The following is a 19480-nucleotide window of genomic DNA, read 5'->3' as shown; positions in this document are numbered from 1 at the left end:
CACGGCGCCGCAGCGCCCACAGCCCCACTCACTGCTGCTCCTGTGGACAAACATCCCTTAACAGTTGCATGGTAGACACGATAGAGGCTTTGACCAACACAAGCACTGACATATTTATATTAAAAAATAGTGCAAAATTTCAACATTTATATAAATAACTCTAAACCCCTGCTTTTGATTTTTTTTGTTTGTTTTGTTCTTTTTTTTGTGGTTTTTTTTTTTGTGTTTGTTTTTTTACAACGTCATACACACTTTTTGAGTTGGCACTCAAAAAATTGCCATTTTTCTTCTAGTTCAGAAAACAACTTTTTTTTTTTTTTTTTTTTTTAATAGGCCTCTTCTAATACAAAAATACTCCTGCTCCTTACACATACACTTTTCTCTTATTCTTAATATATATTTATATATTTATATTGCAGATTTTTAAACAAAACGTTTTTTTGTGCAAATATTTTGTCTTTAAAGTTAAGTGAAAGAATCAAACGAAAACAAAAAAGCATTCACACACAGCTCAACTAGAAACAAAACCAAAAAAAAAAAAAAAAAAAAAAGACTACAGTTGTTTTCTTTTTCCTTTTTCAACGTCTAGACACAGCTCAAGAAAGAAATGTTTCTGCAAGCTTTGTGGGCTTGTGCATTCAGACCAGACATAACAAGTAAATATTTATACACGGAGAGATGGGGAAGGGCTTTTTTTTTTTTTTCTTTTTTTTTTTCCTTTGCTCATCTTCCTCAGCTCCCAATCCCTTCCCTTCTTCCTTCCCACCAGAAGTGCAGAGCGTTTCGCTGACTTTGCCTTTCTCTCCTTTTTTCTCCTTTTTTAAAAGGGGTGCCCTTTCTGTTTCTCTTTCTCTTTGTTCCACGCCGTTGTGCTCTCAAGGCCATTGATCTGTGAGGGATGGAGTCTGCTGCCCTCCAGCAGCGAGGGCACCCCGCTGTTGTTCTGCTGGTGCTGGTAGAAGGTGGCTCCGGGGTAATGCCCGATCACCTCGCTGTAGGTGGGCGGCGGGCCCTCCATCCTGCCGTTGCTCCCATAGCAGGTCGCGCTGATGCCAGAGTTACTGCTGGGGGGGCACGGCCCCCCGTACACCGAGTTATCTATCAAGTCACTGTCGAAGATGGTTCTGTTGGGGGGCGCGCGCACCGACTCCCTGTTGAGCTCCATTTGCTGCTCGGGGTCGCGCAGCTGCAGAGTGCAGGGTCCCTGGTACGGGGGGGGCTCCTCGCCGTCCGACAGCGAGATGGTGGGGGGCAGATCGATCTCGTGCTGCAGGTAGGGGTAGGTGGGCTGGAACCTGTTGAAGCGATCCCGCTGCAGGAAGGACGGCACCGCCAGGCGCTCGCTGGGCCGCGGGGTGTAGATCTGCTGCTGGAGGGGAGAGAAAGAAACGAGAAGGGGCGGCGGGATGTGAGGTGCGGCCCTGGGGCGCGGGGACCGGCGGCACGCGGAGCCCGGGCTGTCCTCACCTCAGCCATCCCGCTCCCCGACACGGTGCTTTCCGACGGCCACAGGCTGCCCTCCTGCATCGGGAAGAAGAGAGGTTGGTGTCAGCATGGCTGAGATGCGCCCCCAAGCCCTGCTTCCCCCCATCCTGGGATGAGACGGGATGGGCTGCCCTTGGAACGCCGCTCCTAGCAGGGCTTCCCTCCCTTCCCGTCCCATTGAGATCTGACAAATCAGAATGAATGATGAGTGCCAGCAGCAAACCGTTTTATCCAGACTGCAGGCCTCCCCCTCCCAGCCATGCCCGCCCCGTGGGTTCCTCTCCCGACCCCGGCCGTGTTTCTCAATATGTGATTCATGAGCCATGGGTGATTCACGAGACATCAGCAAATGCTCCATGAAATAATGGCAAGATTGAGAAAAACAGAAAACTTCACACCCACATTCTGATGCAAGCAATCAAGAAAACCATGGGAAAATAAAGACAGTTAAGCAAATACTTAAGCTTAATCTTGACGTGGCTATAAAAAAATACATCTCTAGCAACAGGATGGTTCCACAGTTTTTCCTCCCCCAAGGGATCAATGGCCCCTGGTTACAAAGACTGAGGAGCTGAGGCTCTGTTCATCCTGGCACCAACCCCAGTGCTGCAATCTGTACCTGGGACCCACAGCCCCTGCAAGGAACACCCACAGCCTCCCCACATGACCTTACAGCCCACCATCACAACAAACACAAACGTGGCCTCCTTCCGTTGGTTGCAGATACTGCGAGCACACACAGTTCACTTCTACATTTCTGCCCCGGGACCTGAAGTATTTAAATATTGCTAAAATTCATATATATTGCAACATTGCTCCAGGAGAGAGAGCAGGAGGAAAACAAGCCTTGAAGGGCTCATAAATCCACCTCTACTGGCTGGCACTTCCCAGCTGTGTGCAGGTGAACCCTCAGGGCTGGCACTTCCCAGCTGTGTGCAGGTGAACCTTCAGGGCTGGCACACTCAGACACCTTTACCCCAGTGGAAAAAAACCTGCCAAGTCCCCTTTGTATTTCCCTTTTAGGATTAAGAGTCCCATCCAAAGGTCACTCTCCACCTCTTCCCGGGGATGCCCATGGATTTCAGCTGACTGGCAGCAGCCTGCCCCTTGCCCAGCCCTTCGGAGCCATGCCAGCCCTGTAGAGCACAGCCCAGAGCACCTTGCAGGGCTCACCTGCTGCTCCAAACACAGCGTAAGCCCCGTGTTAACATTTCCACAGAACTGAATAATAAACCCTAGTTTTTCCCTTTTCTCCATTTTCCCCAATTTGGGATACACTTCTCACCGGGTATGCAGCCCCCAAACTGTTACTGAAATACCTGCACATCCACCTCACAGTGGTCCTGCTGCCAGTGCAAAGAAAATGGTGATGTACACCAAAAGGAGATGCCCCAGTACCTCCCCCGGCTCGGAGCCCCACTCCGGCTACAGCACCACACTGCCATCCCTGTGCTGGGCAAGGCAGCAGCACCACACTGCACAGCCCCAGGATGCACACAGCTGTTTACACAGGCACCGGCTGTTTAGTCTGGGCTGCTCTAAGTGCACTCCTTGCCTGCAGGCACCGTCTGCATTCAAATTCCCTCAGCAGCTGAAGGAGCTGCAGGCTGCAGGGCAAAGCCCGGCCAAGCGGGGTGCTCAGCACCATGCCTGCCTCCTGTGCTCCCAGAGAGCTCCTATCTCACCTTCCTGAGTCAACAGCAGGATGAAAACTGCCAGAAACCAACAGCCAGAGGTGGGCAAACCCACAGACACAGAGTGTGTCTGTTCTCAGCCCTGGTGCCGTGGGATGGCCACCATCAGGCCCCCTGCATGGCCAGGCTGCCCCTGCACAGCGCTGCACCCCATCTGGGACCTGAATTCATCTCAGCAATGGCTGCACCCCCAAAGCTTTGTTTTCTCAGAATGGAAGTTGGGTCTGCTGAGCAGTGTGGCTGTGAAATCCTTTAAGTATTCCAGGACTCACTTTGGAACCTCAGACTTCTTTCTGATTTCATTTTACAGCTCCATCTTTGACTTCACGGAACCTCTTGCTTTACTTATGGCAGAGCATTCCCACTGCAGAGCAGAGTGACACAGATTAAATTTCTGAGCTGTCTTTTCAATTTTGTCTTAGGAAGGTCTCTATGCTCCAGAGGTGCAGGGACAGTGCCGTTCTTATTGAAAAAAAAACCACATATTTTCAGCCACATTTCTTAAAGGTACCTGTTACAAGGAGACAATTTAAGAAGAACAGATAGGACTGTGATGCACAAACAGGTGCAGCAGAGCAGGAATTCCTTGCTAGCACGAACCACATTAAAAAACCCCACCTTCGGGGAAATGAATTTCTCCTTCAGTTGTAATTTTTGAGCTACAAGAACTAAAAAAGACAACTGCGGCACATCTTGCAGTACTCTGACCATGGGATGAACTACTTTAATATTTTAAAAGATGAAAAACGTGTTTGTAGCTCCAGTGCCTGTCTGGTCATGACAGCAAAATGAAGTTTGAGATGTAAAAAGCCCAACACCAGTTCAGTGCAAGTTTAATAGCTCACACAAGCTGGTTCTGAGCTGAGCACAGCCGCTGCACACAGTCAGACTGCAGCAGCTCTCCCCAGGAAGGTGTGCTGTGCTGAATCCCAAATGAGGCGCCTTGAAGGTCGTTCTCATGGCTGATGCCACTGTGAGATCTCAAGGGCTTCTCGTGTCTCCAGGAGGGCTCTGGGGACACGCAGGAGCTTGGCCCCTCACCTCGCTGTGTCAGGGCAGGGAAGGAACAGGAGAAGAGGGAGAACAATAAATGCCCCAAGTGGGGGTTGGAGAAATGCTCAGAAGGCTCTGTGCCCTCATGCGAGTCTGGCAGCCATCTCTTTCCAGGTTAGCCTTCTTTCTTCTTCTTAAAGAAAATAAAAATAGCCAACCTGAAAAAGGCTTGTCCTGACATACAGTATGCTGACGTGATGCAGAGTGGTTTGGTTGAGCTTGGGGCTTTCCCAGCACTCCTTCCCAACAGGCAGCTTCCTCCAGCAAGAGAGCAGCACGGCGCAGGGACAGCGGTGTGATGGGTACCACAGGCTGAGCAGCCTTCAGCAGTGCCATGCTTATTAAACCTGATGGCAGAGCTCTGCTCTCTTACAATGAAAAAAAAACCCAAAAAACAGCCACAGTACTTGATCATTTTCCTGGTTTTGCTAGAAAGGAATGCAGCCCTGCAGAGACCAGGACAAGGCAGCAGTGCCTGCTCAGCCTGCCCTGCACATTGGAGACAGGAGCTTGAAGCAGTGACCTCAAGAAAGCCGTACTGTTTAAAGAGCTTTAAGATCTTTCAGAGTGAACGAAGCAAAAATCCATCAGCACAATGTATCCCTGCACAGGGTTATGTAGGCAGCAGTGAGCATGCTCACCCTCCACTAAACTTGTGTCTTTTCTCTGTAGGCTCCTGTAACTGAGCTGCTGTATCTGATGAAACCTTCAGCTCTGCATAGACCAGCATCTGCCACAGGCTGGAGAGGCTCTCCTTGAGCTGCAGAGGCAATTAACACATTTCTCCTTGGGCTTCTATGAACCACAGAGCCCAGGCTGTGCTGGGAATCTCCCGAGCATCCCCTTGGTGAGGTTTCTGCTCACGTGTCTGATGGGCACTTCCTGGCACCTCCACCACAGCAATGACAGCAGTGCTGCTTCACCCCTGGCAAACTCTGGAAATTCTTGAGGATTTCCCATCCTCTCGAAGGCAAGGAGCAGATTAACACACTCGTCTGGGACTCTCTAACTGGAGCTGCTGCCAGAGTCAATAGCTTGGTGCTGTAAATGTCAAGGTGTGTGCATCCCCAACATCCGGCAGTGCAAGGTGGTTTCAGGAACAGGGCACACCAGGAGCAGCCTGGTGTGGTTGCTTTGTTAATGGAAAGTCCAAACTGCAAAGTGTAGAGCTGCCTGTATACTACATCATACAACACCCTGAAAAGCCAGAGGCATCCTTACAAGGCCCCCACGTCCCTGGGCAGATGAAGCCAAGACCCAGCCTGGTCATCTCTCCAGGCAGCACTGAGCCGCAAACACGCAAACCCAACTGAGACGAACACCTTTGGCTCTCACATTTCCCAAATTTCACATCACTTGGCAAACAGCGCCGTACGGCACAGATGGGAAGAGCAGCGTGTGACTTACTGATGACAGATTCTCATCTCTCCGCCTCCCTTGGCTGTGCCGGCTGATGAAGGATCGCGCAGAGAGTTTGTAGTGGTTCAGCAGGCAGGTGATCACCACCACCATCACCATCATCACCACCACGATGATGATTATCTGTACAAACTCCAACTCCGCTGCAAGAGAGAGAGACATATTGTGAGCCACCTGAAAAAGCAGCACTTAATGGAGTGTGAGGAGGAGGAATTTGGCCAAGCAGGCGGTGACACAGCACAGCTGCATCCTTCCCCCACAACACTCGCAGACGCACACATGTGGGCTCCGTGTGCTTTCAGCCCAGATACTTCATAAAAAAAACCCATATTAATTCACATCTTAGGTGCCCCAGAGCAGTCTCTAGGAGGGACCTTTAGACACGACCCACAGAGCACAGATTTCCAAACCACAACCCTGATAAAACTTGATAAAACTTCCCTACCACTCCCTGGTGCTCTGCTGCCTGCAGGCTGCACAGCCCCCGTGCCCATGGGTGCTGATGGAGCCTTCCCCTCCTCGCATGGCCATCGCAGAGCAGGGCTGCAGCACTGCACTGCTCACCCAGCTGACAGCGGGAGCTTGAGCAGCCTGAACTGACACACAGGAGAGCTGCCAAAAACCCTCCAAACAAACAGGAACAAGCAAACAGACGACCTGCGTAACTCCAGAGACACTTGGCATCCGAAATAAAAAACAGTTCTGGGCATTTTCACTTTGCATCTCAGTAGGGATGGCTACAAAACGCACCTTCGGAAGGCTCTGCCTCACACTGCCGTGGATGCAGCCACCTGCACTTTATGCAGACATACACAGCACACGTGCCCACACGCAGACTCAAGGTGCCCAAGGGCAGCATCACATTGCTCGCAGTGCCTGCGATGCCATCTGCTGAGTCAGGCAGTTTTTTTTTTTTTAATGGAAAGTTTTCTCCTGGCAGGTGGCATTTAAGTGCCAGTAAAAGCAAATAAATGTCAAGAAAACAGTCCAGGTGGTAAGTGCCACCGGTTCCTTTGGAGTTCATTCTGCTAGCAGCAGCTATTTCTGCTGCCAGACAGGCGCACTGCCCATCACCCCCAGATCCCACAATGTTTAACCCGCTCCATCCACCACCTGCACAGCGCAGAGTTACGCCCTGAAAGCAGGAGCTTGTCCTGACACGTGGTGGTAAGCAGCCCTGGGAGCACAGGACGTGGCTCTGACACTGGTGGAGCTGCTACCAGCTGTGCCAGCACGGGTTCCCAGGCAGGAAGGGGCCGGTGGCAAGGCTGACATGGGGGGATGGAGGAAGGGGCTCCCACTTTATAGCCACACTTATGGCCATCCATCAGCAGGAGAAGCGGCTCTAGGAGCAACTGGGGAGCAGCTCTACAGGCTGACTGCAATCTGCCTGCTTCCCATCAGCCAACAAGGGCACAGCTCATGGATTTGTGCACACAGAACCCCAGGGCAGAAGGAGCCCATGGGCAGCAGAAAAGCCTTCATGCAGGGAGCACTGCAGAAAAGCAAAGACAAAAAGCCACAACCCAAGGTTTTAGGAAGATGAGTCAATTCAGCCTCAGAATGAAACATGTACTTTGGCCACAGCAAGAAGATACAAGAAAAACTAAATGAGGCCAGCGATGGAAAGCTGCTTTTTTAGCTTAAAAAGAAAAAGAAAGAAAGAAAGGAAGAAAGAAAGAATGAAAAAGTAGCACTTCTGAAGAAAAGGGAGAGGAAGGCAGTTATAAACGAAAGTTCCCTTCCTAAAATGAGAGGCACACTAAGCAAACCAAATCCAGCTCCACTGCTCACAGCAGTGCAGTGATGCACGTAGCACTTCGGCCATCAGGAAGAGCTGCCCCACCTGCACTGCAGAGCTGGGAGGTTGCAGTCAGGAGCAGCTGGGGAGGAAGGGGCACCCATGGAGGAGGAGGAGCTGTGATGGGCGATGCACCGTGTGCTGCTTGCTTGTCAGACCCCAAACTGGGGGGTTGTGATGTGGAAGCGAGTCCAACCTTACGGCAATCACACTGACTGTATAAATAGCAGAGGGATTTTAATATCTTGCTTTGTGGGAGGGGGATGACAATTAAGCTGCAACTTAACATTCTGTAAACTGCCACATCAGCAGCCGTACTCTTCTCCATTTTCCTTAGCACAGAGCAGGAGCTGAACGTACCCACATGAGCACCACGAGTAACGCACCTACCCTGCTGCCTCTCTTGCTGCTGAAATGAACAGTTGCTCACATGCTGGCAAAACCCAGCAGGAACCCCCAACCCCAGCACCAGGACATGCACGGGGCTCCCTCTGCCCCCAGCACAACCAGAGCCTACACACAGCCAGGGGAGCTCTGATCCACCCAGCAGCAACCCTCCTGCAGCCCACTGTGGCAATGACATGCAATCCTAAAGCGCCCCGCACACAGCTGGTGCTTTTCAAGTTGCAAGAGATTCGTACCCACTCGAGGCATGGAAGCTGCTGCCAGCTCTCCCCCTGTTTTAACTTGTCTTCATGGGCTCGATATTCAGAGGGGCAAAAAACGAACCAAGGCACAGCACACTGAAAGCTGGATATACCTGGGCAGATTTTATCCAAGCAGCTCAGTCAAACTAATGAAGTCAAAGAAAAGCCACCAAACTTTGAGTTAATATGTTATACAAGTGCAGTTCAGCTGCTATGCTAATAACAAACCTTTGGGGAATGAAAAACAAGCCAAACTGCAGAGCACGTCATTTATAATTCTTAAAACACACACACAACAAAACGAGAAAAAAAATACTCAACACATTTTGTGTTTGGCTTCCTAATCATCGTCACTTTTCAATTAGAAGAGACCTCATTCCATTTCTCTCTGTAATTTTCCCCAAGGGAAGTGTTATAAATGCATGAGGCTTTGCAAGATGGGCAAATGCAGCCTCCCAATGCAAAGTAAGGTCACACTAATTTAATTCTGCATAATTTTCACTCCAGAATCCATTTCACACTCGCAGGTTCAGACATCGCGTTGAAGTGACACAACCTGCCTTTCTGTGCTCTCCATCCAGACGCTGCAACTTTGCAGACACTGAGCACGCACACAACTGCTCTGCAACGTGAGAAGTGCTCTCCCCTCATGCAGAGCATCACTGCTGAACACAAACGCTCCAAGGATGGCAGGTAGAGAGAAGAGAAAAACATACCCGCGTACTTTTTGCTTTTGGACAGGTGTAACACATCTGGGGGTCAAATCTGTTACCTGTATGCCTCAGTGATGGCTCCCTTATATTGGAGTTGCATTTCATGTGAGAAGCAAAACTGCTGAGGAAATAATGGCTAAGCTGAACAAATGGATCTATATTAGCAGCAGTTCCTAAGTGAAACACAGCAACGCTGCAGCAAACTGTGCTAAAAGTGCAGTTTTGCTGACATAAAATAGAACAAACCCGAGAATCCCCGGCAGGACACTTTGCTTCTCCTTTGCTCACTTTCACTTCCTCTGGGTGTTTTTATCTTTCAAAATCCCTCACTCTGACACAAAGCAGATCGTTGGGCAGTGCAGCATGACAGGTCAGCTCAAGGGCTGCAAAAGACCATCAGAAACATCCTCACACGGGTGTAGAGGAAGAACTGCTGCTGCCGCCGCCACCAGTGGGCAGCCCAGCAAGGCCACAGGTGGGGCAGGAGGAGGGTTGGCAAACCTTGCTGCTGCAAGGCAGCAACCTTCGTGCTGCCTGGGAAGGATGGCACGTGCACCTGTGCTTCTGGATGCTCTGCCCAAACCGGGCACAAAGAGTAAGGCTTTCTCATTTCGCCTGCTGAAACGTGGGCAGGTGTAGCATGGCGTGCACAGCACAGCCTCCCTGCTCTCTCCCTGCTTTAGTGGCAAGGCTGTACGCAAAGGATTATGTGCATTCTCGTTAGGGGAAAATGATGGAATTAAGGTTCTGTGGGAAGAGCCTGAACCCAGCATGGAGCACAGAGCACTGCGGGCAGGATGCCAGTTCTGGGGCACGAGTGGGGAGCAGCACAGGGCTGCCTGGGGCACTGTGCCTGACAGGGCTTGGACTGCCATGGGACTCATCCTATGCTGCTCCCCAAGGCAGCGTGGAGCTGAGGAGACACTCTCTGCCACCACAGCCCTTGCTCCAAGCACTCAGCAGCACTTCCCCACTCCTCCTTGTGCTCGGTGCGGGGCAGAGCACCCACAGTTATTTATGGAGCCTGGCTGGGCAGTGACTTAGCACCATAATTCAACAGATCCCCACTCAGCACCCGTGAAGACAAAGCAGGGCACCACAGCAGGGCACCACAGCAGGACACCACAGCAGGACACCACAGCAGGACACCACAGCACCAGGCTGAGCTCCAGCACTAACCCTGCAGCTAGGGGCAGTCGGGCCATGGCGGCTGAGACTCATGCAATTCACAACTGAACAACTTGCCTACCTCCAGCAAAATGCAGGGCACTGTAATGCCACACTGAACGTCCCAGCTTCCTCCAGGATCCTTGGGAATGCAGGGTGAGCTCCCTCCTCCCAGCATTGCCCAAGAAGGAAGGTCTCCATGCACACACACATCAGACATGACAAAATCAACTGGATGAATTAATAAAAAGCGTTTGCAGCTCCGCAGTAAATGCTTCTATAATGCACTGCTTCTCCAGGTTTCCACTAACACCTCTGACACCATGGTGCTGCCCTGGAAGCATGACACTCTCATCCGCTCTCATCCCAGGTTTTGAAGTTTTTCATCTATCCACACCTGGGGCACCTTTTGCTTGAGCAGGTTCCTTGCAGACATCAAATTACATAAAAAGAACACATAAAAAATAATGGTACAGGCAGCTTTTCGTGGAGTAGGTCCACCTCCCCCAGCTTTAGTGGTTGTGTGTCAATGCGCACATGGGCTGCTACATTAGTATTCTACAGCAAGCATCCTTTACGGGTCCAGAGGTCCCTGCCCCCCTATCTTCACACCAGCTTTGAGGCACAGCAAGGATACAGCACAGCAAATACACCTTATGCAAATCTCTGCTGCTGTCTTCACAGAGATGCTGCCCTATGGCAGATGCAAAGGGTCTAAAGGGTGTGACTTCCAGCTGCCCCAGAATCTACATCTCTGGCTGAAGGCCTCAAAAAACAACCCATTCCTTCCTGCCCCTACTGACATTTCTAAGCATCACAGCGTTGGCAGCAGCAAGGAGATGCACAAGGACTGACCTTACCACGAAGAGCAGAGGGCTTACTGCTGCCTTGCATGCTCTAGTAATCAGGGCACAAAGCAGTTCTCAGTCGCTTTCAGAGAATGGCAAACCAGTAAGGCCAGGAACTGGCACTGCACAACTGCCTTGCTGCATACCTAGCCCAAGGCATGCCCCAGCTCCAGCCCGAGGTCCCACTGCTGTGGGCACATCCCTGGAGAGCAGGAGCCGGGTGTCACGGTGCAGCCCAGGCACACTGTGGACCAACCTGTGGCTCCTTGGAAGGATCTGAGGGTTAAAAACACTCAACAAAACTGAGTCCAGCTGAAGGGCGATGGTTACGCCAGGTGCTCAAAGCATCTGTAAAGGATGCGGGCTAAGCAATGTAGCCAAACTGCGGACCTCATTTTTTCTGCTCAAAGCATGTGAATTTGAGAAGAGCCATGTGAATACAGGCACCCGTCGGAGCTTTGTTTTTCCCAGGGAACAGCCTCACAACCCTTCAGCAAGCAGCTGCAGGCTCTTGGATTCTGCACATCCCAAGGGCCAACACCAGGACCACCTCTGACTGCAGCCCCACACCAGCACCCTGCTAACACATACTGCATGGAGAACACCCTGACACAGCAGCACCCGGTGTGAGCAGCTCCATCCCATCCTTCCTAGCCCCTCCTGGAGAGGGGACATGCTCACTGAGCAGAACATCGCATCTCAACCAGTCTCATTTCTGCAAGAAACAAAACAGCTCCAGGCAACAGCTGCAATCCGAGGGCTGCCAAGGAGGGTGCAGCACCAAGCGCTGCTCCTGCTTTAGTGCAGTGATTTCACCCATGAGATGCCAAGCTCCACTTGTGAGAGTCTGGTGTTCTCTCTCCCTGAGATCATGGCACAGGAAGATGAGATGAAAGAACAAAGAAGTTCAGATGGCAGATTACTCAGCCGTTTGTCTGCTAGGTCATCTGAGCAACAATCAGACCAGGCAAAGTCTTGACTGCAGTATTTGTGTTAGTGTTTATCTGTTATATTTATCTTCTAAATAATACCTCCACAAAACCACATACAAAGGGCCCATCAGATTGCCAACATTTGTATTTGTTTACAAGACAGCATGGGAAGTCCTATCTACCTTTAGATAGATACAGAGCGTGATATTACCACTGCTGGCACAGATCAGCAGCATCCTGAAGCTGCAGCAGCAATATCGAGGCACAACAGAGCAGGATCAGGCCCATGGCAAAGAGCTCGTGCTGGATTCAGTCCTGCCTCATGCATCATCAGCACTGTTAGCAACTAAATTACATTTCCAGACTTAGCCTGCTGGTAATGATGCACAAAGCAGAAGTAACGCCACGTGAGGTAGCGCTGCCTGCAGCAGGACGGCTGGCAGAACCTCTGGCACCAGGGCTCACAAAAGGGGTGGATCTGAGGAAAACCACTGCTGCAGAATGGGCAATGGCGGCCCAAGAAGTCATTTGCATCATGCCAGCCCTTGGAGCATAACTGTGCCTTTAATACAGTTCCTTTTCATCATCTGTCACCCCAGGCAATCAAGCATCACATCCTCTGAGTCACTGACAAGCGATGGCCTCATCCTGCACCCCCACTCCCTTTTTTTTGTTTGCTTTAAAGGAAATGGCCCCGTTTCATGCTTACAGCTGTGCAGTCATCAGGCGGGTCAGGCCTTAGGAAATCTCCTAGTCCTCAGACACCAGTAGCTGTCTGGTACAGAGCCATTCCAATCCAAAGGGTGAGTGCAGCAGGCGGCGGGGCTGCGGCTGCGGCCATGGAGAGAGCAGTGAGCAGAGCCAAAGGGGAACGACAGAACGGCCACACACAGCTCTGACATGGAAACTGCAAGCAGTCCAGCAAGGATCGCAGCTTTCAGCCAGGACACCTTCTGACTGCCAGCAAAGACCTGACTAGTGGTAACTCGTATGGAGAAAGCTGGAGACAGTGGGGGCTCACCCACTGAGCGTGTTGGTGCCCCCAAAAACCTCCTCTGCGCCCTGAACGCAGGCATGCAGAGGGGGGAACAGGACTGAGAGTGACAGGCTTGTTTCCAGTCACACACAGCACAGACCGACCATACCAAGAATGACCAAAAAAGACACTCAATATCCAGACCCAACCAACTGACCCTGGGAGACCAAAGCGGTTTCTTCAGGGTATTTCTTCAGGTAGTAAAAATAAACCCATGAATAAGTAAGTACTTTCGCATACCCCAGGGACACAGGCGATCAATATGCGGCTTGCTGCCATGGAGGTTTTCTTCCTCCCAACCAGCAGAAGCCCACGACAAAGGAAAGCACATCTCATTTATGAACTTAGCTATAAATACTTTTGCTAACTGCCATTTAGGAATTTCATTTCCTGCTTGAGCAAGTCCTGTTGAAAGAGGCAATTACCAAATTTGTTTCTAGTTATAGAAATAGATGTTTGTTGCTGCCCACATCTGTTTCGACAGACGAACCGCCAGTCGCGGACGCTCCGTGGAGAGCAAACATTGCAGCCAGGGAGGGCTCTGCCACCTCTGCACAGTGCGAGTGGCAATTAAAGGCTACGGGTGGCAGGGAAGGCCTGGCCCTGGCGTGGCGGGGCACACCTGCAGCTCAGGGTGAGCCGTGAGCCCCCAGCTCCCACCCACTGCCTCTGACCCAAGGGCAGGCAGCACCACAGCTCCGAATCACAGAACTGCAGGGGCTGGAAGGGACCTCTGGAGATCACTGAACACAACCAATGTTCTCTAGGATCAATTGCACAGGAAAGCATCCACAGACGGAGACTCCGCCACCCCCTGGCAGCTGTTCCAGTGCTGTGGCACAGCCCCATGGCACCCACATGGCCAGGGGCAGACGGGTGTTGAAATGTGAATTGAGCAAGCTGGCCAGAGCCATGCTAAGCTTCACGGAAACCGGATTTCCTTGGCTCTGTCAGCAGGACACCTCTCCTTTCTGTACCTCTTTTTAAGTGCCGTTATCTTCCCCAGAGCTTGGCAGCTTTTGCTTGCACAAGGAGCAACATTTCACAAGGGCAGCTACTTCCAAGAAACAAGTACAATTTTATGTTACAGTCATTCACTGCATCAAAAATGCCAGACGCGGGCAAGCACTCACACATACACACTGCATTTGGTCACTGCCATACACAGTTTCAATTCATGATCTGGTCTGAACACCACTAGACAGGAGAGAATGTATGTGTGCACTTCCATGTAGGTATGTGGAAAAAATGAATGTATTTATGTATACATATGCATGTCAGGGCAAATGGGGAAAGTGAGTAAAAGCACCCCAAGTCTAGTTAAATTAAGAGGTAATGAACTTCAACCTTGATTCAGCAACAGCCCTAGATAGATTTCAAATAACTCCTGCAGCAGATACATTGGAAGGGCCATATCCTGCTGTGTTGGTTTGTGAGTCTCTAAGCAGACACGAAAAAACATCTTGTGTTCAATAAGCCCAGCTGCACAGGGCTGGCTCCCAATGCCTGGCTGGTGCTCCTCTCCTCCAGCCAGGCAGGACAAGGTGCCCCATCCCATCCCATCCCATCCCATCCCATCCATCTGCACCCCTCCTTTGTCCCACTTCCAGACCTTTCCCATGCGGCGCAGCCACCAGAAGGCAGACTGATGACATGGGGCTGTGGTGGAAAATTGACGGCTGCCCAGCGAAGTCAGCGCCCACAAGGGGCTCTGGGGGAGGCCGCTGGGATGCGGCCATGGCAGCAAGGACCCCTCCGATCCCCGTGCCCCACAGCCCTGGCTCTGCAAGGAGAGGACTTCACTTTTGGCTTTCAGTGGCCACCGTGGGCGACCGCCACCTGCCCATGGGTATGGGGACAGCAGCTGCCCTCACGCTGGGGCGGAGGAAGACTTTGGAGGATGAGGAAGAAGAGCACAGAGGGGAGGATTATCCAACAACACAGCTTGTCCTCTTTTCATTGCATTTAACAATAAAGCAGTAGCTATAGCAACGGGGTTAATTAATGCGCCCTATTTGCATAACTAAAACTCTGACCCATTCAAACCTCGCTGATATTTTCATTCTTAAACCTGGCCCGCAAGGCTGTGCCCTTATCGCGGGGAACACAAACAAAACCATCTCCATATGTGCCCATAAACCCAGCGATATCTGCACACACCGCTGCTCCGCGGCTCCTGCAACGCGACCTGCGCTGGGGCTGCGGGGGATGTGCTCCACACATCTTTATTCCTCCAAAAAGCATTAACATTTGTGAACACACATCCTAAAAAGAACAGCAAAAATGGGAACTGAAGCATCCTTCCAGAAATAAAATGGGGGAACAGCAGTTTTTTCAGGGATGGAGGGAGGAAGGCACATTCCAGGACAGAGGGGTAAGGAGACAGGCGATGCAAAGGGCTCAGACTATCGTATAACCAGAGGGGGAAATGTCTTCTCACCACAAACATGCATCTGCATGATGTCTAGACAGTCATAAAAAGGGCAATTAGAGTACTGCAGGCTGCAGTAAGCTAATGTCTCCTCGCTCAGTCTAAACAGTTGAAACAGTTGAAACGTACTGCACCAACTTTGAAAGAAAATACAGAGGGGGAGAAAGACATGTTTGTGAGGAAGAACGTTTTGAAATTCGGTTTTAAATAAGCCGGTGAATGAATTCAACCTTGTCAAATCTTTGCCTTATAACATATCAAATATTCCGCCTGCGTCCTGTCTAGACTGCGATAACAAAGGGCATTTAAAGCCCTGCAAGATGCGCTGACAGAGTGGCCATTTAAAGATGCAGTATTGCTTTCTCCATCTAAAACGATTTGTCAGATGGAGTTCAAATGAAAATGATAAGCAATCACCCTGGTTCGCAACCATTTAAAAAGGGAAAAAAAAAAAAAAAAAGACTAAACAACCAAAATGCCCACAGCCTGTAGATATAAATCCCGCTAAAATCATCCCAATGTATCATCCCAGCAGGATTTGTCTGGCAGCTGCTTATTTTTTTTATTCTGCTACTCTGAGACACTGCTACCTCTGCATATCACATACATCTCTACATCCCAAGTGTGTTAAGTTTTCAAACAACTTTGGAGCATTAATTGTGATAAAGCAATGCTTTGTGGACAGACACTATGAAAACTGGAAGGGACAACAATGGAAAGGATTGTTTTTTTGCCATGTACTTGAAAGCAGGAGGGCAAGCTGCCTGACACAGCCAAGCACCAGTTGCCATCGCTGACCACTCAGCCCAGGCACTCCTGTCCACAGTACAGAAGGACAAATCAGAGCAACCCATGGGCACACATGGCGTTTTTACTTCTTACTGACAAACAATGGTACTCTGAAAAAAGCAGAAGCAGATACAACCCTGCCTAATACCGAAACACTCCTCCCTTCCTGAGCTTCATCAGCCGCTGGAGAACCAAGATCTCAACAAATAAATGCAAAGTAGGGCTCAACAGACTGATGCTGCAGCTCTGGGCTCTGGCAGGGAATCTGGAGGCAGCCCCACGCAGGCAGGGCAGCGCTGATCTCTGGGCTTTGCTGCAGGTCTGAGGGCTGAGAAGCAGCATGAGGAGGGCACACCAGGGCACAGCCACCCTTACGGCACAGCAGCACGGCTCAACCTGGGGCAGCTAGGAGTGCAGTGAGTTCAGCGCTGGGGTCACAGCAGCTCCTCGCCCTCCAGCATCCCACCAGCACCTCATCTGCACCTCCCTCTGCCTCCCCACCCTTGTTTCTTAATTATTATTTTAATAAGAGCGTTTCCAACTTCACTTGCTCATTCCGCAATAGCCCAAGGGCTACAACTGTTCATTAGGCGGAATTTCTGTTTTAATTGCACCGACACAGATGTGTAGGTTATCTGGAAGAAATTACTAAAATGAGCACTAAAGAATCGGGCTGGATGCCTTCCTCCTGTTCGGAGAAGTTCATTTAGCACGTTTCCCCCCATAAAATGCATTGCTCAGCCCTTTGCAGGTGCCATACACGCATACCCTGCGCCTTACAGCCAAGGGCTGGCCTTCAGGAAGCCTTTTTCCAGGAGCAGAAGTCAGCCTGCTCTCACCATACATATATATGCACACATATTTTATCATTATTATTGTTGACCCTAAGATCTGGGGACACTGAGCCCTGCAGGAACAAAGCAGTGCCACTGCTCCGGAGCCATGCCCAGCAGCCCCCACGGCCTCATTCCGTCCCCTCGCTCCACTCTCAGGCTCCAGGCTCAGAGGATCCTGCCTGCCCCCTGCACAGCACTGTGCCGCCAGACACGGCTGTGCTCCACACAAACCCCACTGCCCAGCAGAGCTGCGGCTGCAGCTGTCAGATCAGCTGTGGGCTGGGCAAGAGCTGCTCTGCAATCTGTGCTGGCAAGAGCCAGACACACCTCAGCCCCAGACTCACCAAGAAGTGGCTGCCTGTGTTAGTCCTATTTAGAACCTTTGTTTGAGCTCCAGACGCTCACCCTTCACGCAACACACAGCACACAAACATGAGATGTGGGAGCACGCCAGACCCAGGAGCACGTCACCTCCCCAGCAGCATGGCTTAATAAGGGTTTCGGCTCTCTGTAAGTATTTGATAGATTTTAATTCAACAGTAAAAAATATGAACCTGCCAATTTTTGGTTACGTCCTCTTGCCAGGAGCAAAAAGGGACAGCAAGAACCTTGCCACCGGCTCCACCATGCACATCCCACCTACCATCCCTCCTGCCCCATGGGGCACCAGGAGCACCAGGTTGCAGCCACAGGGCGGGACAAGCACACACCAAGGGCTCGGGTCCCACCTCTGGACATGGCTAAAAGCCATACAGAGCATTCTCCTTCAGCAAGACTATGCTTTGATTTCGAGCTGGGGGAGTGCCAACAAGGAAATCACAAATGCTTTCTATCAGGAAGGCAGAACTAAGCGATACCACTTCTCCTGTGCTGCGAGGGGACTTGCTTTGCTTTGTGTCTGCTGAAAACCTTCAACGTTCTACTATTCTATTTTAACAAAACCCTGACACTGAAGCATCTCATGTGCTAAAATTCAAGAGACAGAAGTACCATCCGTTATTTCTAAGTGCTTTGCTCAGGCTCGACTGGGTTTTGTGTCTTGGTCCTAGATGCTTTTTGGCAGTTTGCTCTAGACTTCCTGGCAGGGGCTAAAAGGTTTTTATTTAGCTGGTGTCAGCTGAGCATCTGTGCCTGGGAGAAGAGGAGCGGGGGCGATCCCGACTGCCTTTCAGAAGCACATTTCCTTCTGGAAATGCCTGGGTGATGTTAAATTCCTGCAAGCTTGAGTTATGGGGTATCCTCACCCCAGACCAACATCCCTGCCCAGTGGTGCAGGGGAGCCAGCAGGCTGTCCCCACCCCAATCTCTTCCCAACAGAAGGCACAGAATGCCCAAAGCCCAGCCTGAATCCCAAGACAGATGGGGTGGAGAAGGGATGCTCACAGCATTGTGCAGCAGGGCTGGGACTGTGGCAATCACAGGGCATGTCCCAGCAGGAGCCAACAGCTCAGGGGATTCCACACCTTCCATTTGAGCAGGCAAATACTTTGCGAGACATCACAACACGCAAATACCCCAAATAAATGTTAATGGCAAGTTCCTGTTGGAGAACTGCATAAAGAGAAAACAGGAGACCTGCTAAAAGCCCTCCTCCATCCCTGCCAGAAGGAAAATGCTGTTACCAAGGATGGAAGAAGCACTTCAGCAGACCGAGGCTCAGGAGCACCCAGTGCCGTGCCCTGACTGCAGCCCCGGATGGGGGCAGCCATCCCTGCAGCCTCAGCCCTTGCTCCGCAGCCGGGCACCTCCTGACACCATGTGTGAATTATTTTTGGTACCGTGCATGGGAAGAGTGGCAGATCCTACAGCGAGGTTTTATCAGCAGTTTGCAGCTATGGAAACAAACCAATTTAGACTAATGTAACAAAATACCCAAACTGACAACAATGAAATAAAGGGCGAAGCCTTATGGGCGTTTTCACAGGGGAGTGGGGAAGCAAATGCAGCATGATCCAACTCTTGGGAACTGGGTGAGGGCCGCACAGCAGCTGGGACAGACTGCCCCCAGCCTCCAACAGGCAATGCACAAGAGGGAAGCCTGGCAGGGATGGCTGCAGCCCCTCTTGCTGCCTACTGTGGGGTCCCACAGGACTGCCTCTGTCTCAGCCAGCAAAGGAGATAGAGCCACCAGGTCTGGCCACAAGCTGACCCATTTCAGGCCATGCACCGTGTTCCACATCCCACCCATCTTTCCCTCTTCTCCTCGAGGCACAGATCCATATACGTGGCACAGGAGAAATCAGGGATAGCAGGAAAAGCTGCAGCCAGAACAAACCTTTGTGCAAGCTTCCCCAAATCACGGGGCAAGGCAACGGGTGCAAGCTGCACAACCATCAAGCAATAGCGAACATCTGCAAGAGCAACAGCACTAGAGCACAGCTCAGAGCAAAGTGACACTGGGTTTCCAACAGCAAACCCCACACTTCAGCTGTCCCAGACATCACCCTGCAGGAGCCCATCGCTCCCCATCGCACATGGCACCTGCACCACAACGCTCCTCACGGTCATGTTTTGCAGCTTTTCTGCATAAGCAGAGGCTATTTTGCTGTACAACCAAGCTGTGTCACCCGTCTCAAAAGAAAGCAACTGAAATAATTATTTTGTTTGGTTGGTTGGTTATGACTTACAC

The 19480-nt window shown here is 51.0% G+C and overlaps 1 protein-coding gene across 2 annotated transcripts in view; it reads right to left on the bottom strand.

Annotated features, from left to right (window-relative positions):
* Positions 1–567: 567 nt before the first annotated feature.
* The window catches only part of PMEPA1 (prostate transmembrane protein, androgen induced 1), a 30089-nt gene continuing 11176 nt past the window's right edge, over positions 568–19480 (bottom strand). The window contains exons 2-4 of one of the 2 annotated variants that reach the window (XM_042884967.1): positions 5640–5794; positions 1468–1521; positions 568–1366 (exon numbers count right to left, since the gene is read on the bottom strand). In XM_042884967.1, coding sequence (XP_042740901.1) covers positions 821–1366; positions 1468–1521; positions 5640–5794 — 755 coding nt within the window. In that variant the 3' untranslated portion in view covers positions 568–820. Of the gene's footprint in view, positions 1370–1467; positions 1522–5639; positions 5795–19480 lie in introns of both variants that reach the window. The other variant, XM_042884966.1, reaches the window with a different exon arrangement.

Source organism: Lagopus leucura, unplaced genomic scaffold, assembly GCF_019238085.1.
Source record: "Lagopus leucura isolate 7727_CA_CO unplaced genomic scaffold, USGS_WTPT01 Super-Scaffold_100047, whole genome shotgun sequence".
Lineage (NCBI taxonomy): Eukaryota > Metazoa > Chordata > Aves > Galliformes > Phasianidae > Lagopus > Lagopus leucura.
This window is presented reverse-complemented; position numbering and strand designations above follow the sequence as displayed.